At 53.2% G+C, this 8,626-nt stretch overlaps 1 protein-coding gene across 1 annotated transcript; it reads right to left on the bottom strand.

Moving 5' to 3' along the window:
- Positions 1 to 7,090, bottom strand: c1ql4b (complement component 1, q subcomponent-like 4b). The gene is made up of 2 exons (XM_068742401.1): positions 6,512 to 7,090; positions 1 to 180 (listed from the first exon to the last, which is right to left on the bottom strand). The coding sequence occupies exons 1-2, from the start codon at positions 7,067 to 7,069 to the stop codon at positions 1 to 3; spliced, it is 738 nt and encodes a 245-aa protein (XP_068598502.1). The 5' UTR covers positions 7,070 to 7,090.
- Positions 7,091 to 8,626: the final 1,536 nt, after the last annotated feature.

Raw genomic sequence — 8,626 nt, 5'->3', positions numbered from 1 at the left:
TCAGTCCGGGTAGACCAGAAAGCCAGAGAAGGTGCTGTATTTGTTGGTGTTTCCGCCGTGAACTTTGCCCCCGTCGAGCTGCACACACACCTCGTCCCCCACGGCCAGGTGGAGGATCACGCTGTTGGAGGCGTAGTCGTAGTTCTGGTCTGCATCCTGGGCGATGGCACTGGCCCTCACCTGAGAGACGGGCAGGTGTTAATGGGCCCGGAGAGGCTCCGAGGAACCAGGCAAAGCAGATTCAGGAGGGCAAAGATCGATATTTCTAGATTTACTATTTTAGTGTTATTTTCACTGACAATTAAGCCTTAAGAGAGAAGTAAATATATAAGCATGAAATAATATGAAATCCATTAATCCGTCCACAGCCAGTACGTCTCTGGGTCTGGGTCTGGGTCTGGGTCTGGGTCTGGGTCTGGGTCTGGGTCTGGGTCTGTGGGTCTGGGTCTGGGTCTGTGGGTCTGGGTCTGGGTCTGGGTCTCGGTCTGTGGGTCTGGGTCTGGGTCTGTGGGTCTGGGTCTGGGTCTGTGGGTCTGGGTCTGTGGGTCTGGGTCTGTGGGTCTGGGTCTGGGTCTGTGGGTCTGGGTCTGGGTCTCGGTCTGTGGTTCTGGGTCTGGGTCTGGATCTGGGTCTCGGTCTGTGGGTCTGGGTCTGGGTCTGGGTCTGGGTCTCGGTCTGTGGGTCTGGGTCTGGGTCTGGGTCTGGGTCTGTGGGTCTGGGTCTGGGTCTCGGTCTGTGGGTCTGGGTCTGGGTCTGGGTCTGGGTCTGTGGGTCTGGGTCTGGGTCTGGGTCTGTGGGTCTGGGTCTGTGGGTCTGGGTCTGGGTCTGTGGGTCTGGGTCTGGGTCTCGGTCTGTGGTTCTGGGTCTGGGTCTGGATCTGGGTCTCGGTCTGTGGGTCTGGGTCTGGGTCTGGGTCTGGGTCTCGGTCTGTGGGTCTGGGTCTGGGTCTGGGTCTGTGGGTCTGGGTCTGGGTCTCGGTCTGTGGGTCTGGGTCTGGGTCTGGGTCTGGGTCTGTGGGTCTGGGTCTGGGTCTCGGTCTGTGGGTCTGGGTCTGGGTCTGGGTCTGTGTCTGGGTCTGGGTCTGGGTCTGTGGGTCTGGGTCTGGGTCTGGGTCTGGGTCTGGGTCTGTGGGTCTGGGTCTGGGTCTGGGTCTGTGGGTCTGGGTCTGGGTCTGGGTCTGGGTCTGGGTCTGTGGGTCTGGGTCTGTGGGTCTGGGTCTGTGGGTCTGGGTCTGGGTCTGGGTCTGGGTCTGTGGGTCTGGGTCTGGGTCTCGGTCTGTGGGTCTGGGTCTGGGTCTCGGTCTGTGGGTCTGGGTCTGGGTCTGTGTCTGGGTCTGTGGGTCTGGGTCTGTGGGTCTGGGTCTGTGGGTCTGGGTCTGGGTCTGGGTCTGTGTCTGGGTCTGGGTCTGTGTCTGGGTCTGGGTCTGGGTCTGGGTCTGTGGGTCTGGGTCTGGGTCTCGGTCTGTGGGTCTGGGTCTGGGTCTCGGTCTGTGGGTCTGGGTCTGGGTCTGGGTCTGTGTCTGGGTCTGTGGGTCTGGGTCTGTGGGTCTGGGTCTGGGTCTGGGTCTGTGTCTGGGTCTGTGTCTGGGTCTGTGGGTCTGGGTCTGTGGGTCTGGGTCTGGGTCTGTGTCTGGGTCTGGGTCTGTGTCTGGGTCTGTGGGTCTGGGTCTGGGTCTGGGTCTGGGTCTGTGGGTCTGGGTCTGGGTCTGGGTCTGGGTCTGGGTCTGTGTCTGGGTCTGTGTCTGGGTCTGTGGGTCTGGGTCTGTGGGTCTGGGTCTGGGTCTGGGTCTGGGTCTGGGTCTGGGTCTGTGGGTCTGGGTCTGTGGGTCTGGGTCTGGGTCTCGGTCTGTGGGTCTGGGTCTGGGTCTGTGTCTGGGTCTGTGTCTGGGTCTGTGGGTCTGGGTCTGTGGGTCTGGGTCTGTGGGTCTGGGTCTGGGTCTGGGTCTGGGTCTGGGTCTGTGGGTCTGGGTCTGTGGGTCTGGGTCTGGGTCTGGGTCTGTGGGTCTGGGTCTGGGTCTGGGTCTGGGTCTGGGTCTGTGGGTCTGGGTCTGTGGGTCTGGGTCTGGGTCTGGGTCTGTGGGTCTGGGTCTGGGTCTGGGTCTGTGGGTCTGGGTCTGGGTCTGTGGGTCTGGGTCTGGGTCTGTGGGTCTGGGTCTGGGTCTGGGTCTGGGGTCTGGGTCTGTGGGTCTGGGTCTGTGGGTCTGGGTCTGGGTCTGGGTCTGTGGGTCTGGGTCTGGGTCTGGGTCTGTGGGTCTGGGTCTGGGTCTGTGGGTCTGGTCTGGGTCTGTGGGTCTGGGTCTGTGGGTCTGGGTCTGGGTCTGGGTCTGGGTCTGGGTCTGGGTCTGTGGGTCTGGGTCTGGGTCTGTGGGTCTGGGTCTGGGTCTGTGGGTCTGGGTCTGGGTCTGGGTCTGGGTCTGGGTCTGTGGGTCTGGGTCTGTGGGTCTGGGTCTGGGTCTGTGGGTCTGGGTCTGGGTCTGGGTCTGTGGGTCTGGGTCTGGGTCTGTGGGTCTGGGTCTGGGTCTGTGGGTCTGGGTCTGGGTCTGGGTCTGGGTCTGGGTCTGTGGGTCTGGGTCTGTGGGTCTGGGTCTGGGTCTGGGTCTGTGGGTCTGGGTCTGGGTCTGGGTCTGTGGGTCTGGGTCTGGGTCTGTGGGTCTGGGTCTGGGTCTGTGGGTCTGGGTCTGTGGGTCTGGGTCTGGGTCTGGGTCTGGGTCTGGGTCTGTGGGTCTGGGTCTGGGTCTGTGGGTCTGGGTCTGGGTCTGTGGGTCTGGGTCTGGGTCTGGGTCTGGGTCTGGGTCTGTGGGTCTGGGTCTGTGGGTCTGGGTCTGGGTCTGGGTCTGGGTCTGTGGGTCTGGGTCTGGGTCTGGGTCTGGTCTGTGGGTCTGTGTCTGGGTCTGTGGGTCTGGGTCTGTGGGTCTGGGTCTGGCTGAGGATATTATCAATCATCTGCACCATCAGGCGATCACGAGAACAAATCAAATGAGTCTGAATACCCGATTCTCCTCGTCCTCCATCCATCATGACTTTTCCCACCCATCTCATTCATTCATTCATTCATTCGTTCATTCATTCATCTCAGTCCATTTCTCCATGCGAGCATCCTTCAGTGGAGAAGGTGGACATTTCTGTTCCCATTTTTCAGACAGAAATGAATCGATACATTTCTTTTCTTTAATTCAGCTCACATGATCATGAATTGCTGTCTTTCCCACCACGCCGCACGCTTCCATCAGCCCCTCCCCTTTGCAGCCCCCCCCCCCCCTCATTCTGGGGCCATCTATCCATCTTTTTGCTGTCCTTACACTCCAATGAGATGCAGCTCACGCACACGCTTTGTGTCCCCGTCCGGTCTAAATCGGATTGATTAACAGCAGGCTGCGGGGGACAGGACATCTCCTGAGGACCCCCCCTCCTCCTCAACACCTCCCTCGTGCCACATGCGCTAGGCAGGCGGGCTACTCATGGAGGCGATGGTAATGGGTAGCCGAACAGCTAACAGGTCCAACTCCTCAATAGCGCTATAAAATCACAATAAATGGGGGCTCAGGATAAAGTAGAGTGGTCAAATGGGCCCATGAAATACTAGCAGGGGTCAGGATAAGACCCCCCCCCCCCCCCCCCCCCCCACACACACACTGATAAGAGCAGCATTTCTCTTTTGGTTTGGTTTCTCACTATAAACACTGTTAGACGGTTTGCTCTACAGAGAATAAACGGCTCCCCTGAGGACGTTCTGAACGGTTGTTCACCCAACATCTGTCCTCGTTCTGCACGGAACGTTCCCCTGAAAGCCCCAACATCTGTCCTCGTTCTGCACGGAACGTTCCCCTGAAAGCGTTTCCAGCTCGGGTAGAGGCGGGCAGGTTGCAGTCAAACGGTTTCCTCTGTCTACATATACATGAAGACCCCTCCAGCTCTCCATTTAGCTGCATGCTCCACATGAGCGGGAACCCTGCTGGACGGCCCCCCTTTAAGGTTCTTTACATTTCCTCATTTACGTGAAATCAGCTAAAAGGACACCGTTTAATTGCATAATGCACTGTAAAAAATGTAATATTAAAGTGTGTCTTCAGGGTTGGGGTAGGGGCTGCCTGCGCGCCAACGGGTCGCCCAGCGGGTCGCCCAGCGGGTCGCCCAGCGGGTCGCCCAGCGGGTCGCCCAGCGGGTCGCCCAGCGGGTCGCCCAACGGGTCGCCCAGCGGGTCGCCCAGCGCGTCGCCCAGCGGGTCGCCCAGCGGGTCGCCCAGCGGGTCGCCCAGCGGGTCGCCCAACGGTCTCAGAGCAGGATCCCAGCAAGAGAAGGGGCCCTGAATGATGGGGAGGGAGGCGGTCAGACTGCAAGCTGATCAAGCACGTGGGGGTAAACAAGGGGGGTTATTTCCAGTGTGCTTTGATTCCCTGCTAATAAAAGTGACAGGATTCGTTCACTGTGATGGACAGACCTCTCGACTGAGACGGGGTCTCCTAAACTTACCCGGGGGGGGGCCCTATTTGTAAAAGCTGCAGTGCTTCCTCTGTCTCTCGGCCTGCGCTATCCTCTCTCTATTGTGCACGTTGACACGTGACCCTGACACGGCGCTGCAGACTCGCTCGATGTGACATTTTCTGACCCAAGGTGTTGATTGGAAGGTCTTGAATTGGCTCTGATTGGTATAAACGGCTTCTGTGGCCGGCCTATCTGCAGAGCATCATTCTGGGAAGCTGCTGTTCCTTTAGGCATGCTCGCTGTCCTGCATTAACTGTGTGTGCTTTACATCGAGCATGAAGGCAACACGCATGCACGCATGCTTTCATGTTCACAAGTCAGAAGTTAAATCCTCTTATAATCTGTTGCCTCTGCTCAGTTGCTATGAAATGCTGCTGAGAGACGACAGTCTGCGTCCCTGACGGGAGACATAATGACAAATACAAGGACAGGACATCAAAGGCACGCCAACCCACAGTTACAAGCAGCCTCAGCCATTATAACAGAGACTTACAGCAAGTAATGGCTGAGTGCGTGCACGGACGGATAAACGTAAGCACGAAGAGAAAACAAGGACATTTATCCTTCACCGTAAAACGTTCCCCATTATACTGCCAGCGTCGAACGCTAAATATCGGGTTACGGTTTGTATTTCAGAAGACACACACAACTCCAAAAGGCAAAACGTCATAAATATGATTGTCTTTAGCGCCTCGTCAGACGTTAACCAGCACAGCGCCCCGTTACACCAGTCTACTGGTTAGATTAGATTAGATTAGATTAAACTATCTCATATGTCATATTAACTATTTCATGTGTGCAGATAGAAAGACTGGCTTTCAGCCAAAGACACTTTAATGTGATGCAGTAGTCAGTATCCAGTGTATATGTCTGTGTGTGTGTGGGGGGGGGGGGGCTTCAGACTGACCAATGGACCAAGTTCTTCCCAGATTTGACCACCTATTAATATTCATACTCCCACGCCATGCTCATCATTGTAAAGGGCAAAGTCCATATTGGTGGTGAATTATATATCCGTTGGAAAGGTCACCGAGCGCAACACCAATCTCTTGATAAGTTATGGCACAAAGGAAGGAAGAGGAAGAGGAAGAGGAAGAGATCCATCGAAGCAAAGCACAGACCGAGAGTTATAACACGGAGCCAGTAGGTTATAACAGCAGGGTTATAACCCTGAGTTCTTATTTAAGTGATGGAATTACATTTTATTTAGTGACTAACTTTTAGTAATTTGTCCAGCATTCATTTGTGAGCTCCTGTGACCCTGTTGATGACCTTTGGATGACCTTTGGATGAGTCAGTTGTTTTTGCCGAACTTACTTTTAATTCAAATATGCATTAATATATTCTGAATTATGATAAAACAATCATTTAATTCTGAGTTTGTCATTGACCTGGTCGGTTCGTGCTCCCACAAGAAGGGCCAGATGAATTGGGTGCAATAATTTAGTCGATGGATAAGATAATTATTATTAATGAGGAAGGAGCCAATATCAGGGTGCTCAATGGAAGTCTGTGTCGGGGCGAAGGTCTCATCTGGAGGAATGACAACGATCCAAGCCTCCCAATTCTACCAGGCATTGAACGCTCCACACGGAATGTGCATTGAAGCTTGTCCCGAATCTCCAGAGGGAAGCTTTCACAGCTTGTTTGTTTGTTCGAGGTAAAGTCGGGTTCCTCGGAGAACAGCAGCTGTTGCATTCCGGCGGTGTTCCACCGAGACGCCTGCTATCCCTCTCTCTCTCTTATTGTACAATTAATTACAGTTTTCATACAAAACATTTCCCACCTGTGACTATAAGTCCGGCCGACCTGCCTTTAACCAGTTTAGGAACAAACAGTATAAACATTTGTTTCATTTGTGGAACATCGAATTTATTTATCTGTAATTTAATATTTGTAATATTTGCCAAATATTTAATGCTCTAAATATTCTACCATGAAGAATAATCTGAGGTTTTTTTTCTCTCACACAACGAATAAATCAATAAATACTACATTTCTGATGCTTTTAAGCATCACAACTGTCTCACCTGTCCGTTCTTCTTCAGGTCAGCCCACATGCTTGTCCCATCGCCTCCTCTCATCAGGACGTGGTAGGTGAAGTAGTAGACGCCAGGTAACGGGCAGGTGAACTTGCCGGTACTCGGCTCATAGTAGTTCCCTACGTTGGTGACCACGTCATCAAACTTCAGGATTTCACTCCCTTCGTGTTGCTTCCGGAGTCCTGCATAAAAGGCGATTTTGGGACTGTAGAAAGATGAGCCGTAGCCACCGGGCCCGGGCCCTGGTGGCCCTGGTGGCCCTGGTGGCCCAGGTGGCCCAGGCTTGCCAGGCTCTCCAGGGGGGCCTTTAGGGCCTGGTGGACCAGGAAGTCCAGGACTCCCTCTGAACCCCTGTTTTCCCCTGCGGTTTTGAAAGTCAGGGGGTTGAGGGGAGACGGCGGTCAACTCTCCCTGTGGGGGGGTGAAAGTGTCGCATACCATCTTGCAGCTTCCAAGCATCTCGTAGTGTGTGCCCCCTCCTCCAGACCCTCCCCCCTTAGTGGTGTGGACCAATAGGGGAATGGCCACCAGAAGGACCAGAACCATGGCCACGCCGACTCCTGCTCCGATGACACGTTTTTTACGACTGAGTCGGGGAGCGGCCAGCGAGAGGAAGTCCTCCCCCCCCTTCGCTGGAACGGTTGCGCCAGCCAGGCTGAACTCTGGCCAGGAAGTCACTACTAGACTGAGAGGATGTGGGACACAAATACGGGACTATGGGGGCTAGAGAAAAGCAATATGGACCCGTTCTAGGAGCAGGGAGCAAATACTAAGATCGGAGAAAATCACAAGTCAGGGGGGGAGACAAATCCGTTTCCCATGTCTTTATGTGACATGCATTTGTTTTATGTTTGTCTGATGGCTTTCAACTTATCTAAAGAGAATATAATAATGAAAGAATGCAAAAATACATGAAATATCCTAAATGTTTTAAAAACAAGTGTTTTAAGCAGCGCCGTGCCGTCAGGTGGGATCCACAGAGCTGCCACTGGAGTTCATCTCACCCAGCACAGACGGTGAACGGCGCTCTACTGTCCATCCAGGAACGAGTGCGGGGGGCCGGGGGGGCGTTAGGTCGCTGCGCCTTCCTTCCTTTCTACCTGCTCGTCTTTTGTTGACAGCTCACACTTTTTTCACCATTTATGTTGCTTAAAGAGCATGGATTGGATTGATTACATTGATTACTCCTCCATACATGGACTGATCCAGAGGAAAGGGTGGCCAAACGGAATTTAATCTTGATTTAACGGATCATTTTATCAGCAACCTAGATGGAAGACACACAAAATTAAATACAAGCAATTGTAAGATACATTTAATTTGTTGTGGTGTTTATTTTAATTTTAGAATGAATTGAACAATTAAGAAAGAAAGCATTGCAAATTATAACAAAGGGTAAAATAGTTATTCCCACTCTTTGACTAAATCCATTTATCTGGCATCGACATGTTGCTGCTCGGCAACGCATCTTGATTTGATTACAAGCAATAGCAAATTATTATGTTCAGAACTTGAGCAATTTACTCAAAACTAAATGTATTAGTTTAATCTAATTACAATACTCTTACCGACATCGTGAACTATTTATTATCTTTAACGCTCGCTCAGATTAAATCGGAGCAAAATAATATATATTGAAGGAAACTTTTGAGCGAGCAGAAATCATCTTACCTGGCCTTTGTCTCCTTTTGTCCTCAAGTCTTTCTTCTTGCTATAATAACTTGTTATAACTGCTCCCGGACCATTATAACGTTCTCCCACCGCCTCAGCCCGGCCCCCGCATCGGGAGAAGTTGCGCTTCCTTGCAAACTCAAAGTCACACAAATATGTGGAATCAGTGCAGGTGATGCGGCAGCATCCCAAAATACTCGAGGAGCCGCGAGACAAGAGAACAATCCCAACCGGAGCCGCGAGACAAGAGAACAATCCCAACCGGAGCCGCGAGACAAGAGCTCAATCCCAATTGGAGCCGCGAGACAAGAGAGCAATCCCAACCGGAGCCGCGAGACAAGAGAGCAATCCCAACCGGAGCCGCGAGACAAGAGAGCAATCCCAACCGGAGCCGCGAGACAAGAGAGCAATCCCAATTGGAGCCGCGAGACA

The sequence above is a fragment of the Brachionichthys hirsutus genome, chromosome 8 (assembly GCF_040956055.1).
Source record: "Brachionichthys hirsutus isolate HB-005 chromosome 8, CSIRO-AGI_Bhir_v1, whole genome shotgun sequence".
NCBI classification, from domain to species: domain Eukaryota; kingdom Metazoa; phylum Chordata; class Actinopteri; order Lophiiformes; family Brachionichthyidae; genus Brachionichthys; species Brachionichthys hirsutus.
Note: the sequence above shows the minus strand (reverse complement) of the source record. Positions and strands in the feature narration are given on the sequence as shown.

Coding starts and splice junctions, on each gene's coding strand:
- c1ql4b (XM_068742401.1), bottom strand. CDS start 7,069: ATGGTTCTGGTCCTTCTGGTGGCCATTCCCCTATTGGTCCACACCACT. Junction 181..6,511: donor ACCTGAAGAAGAACGGACAG/GTGAGACAGTTG, acceptor CCCGTCTCTCAG/GTGAGGGCCAGTGCCATCGC.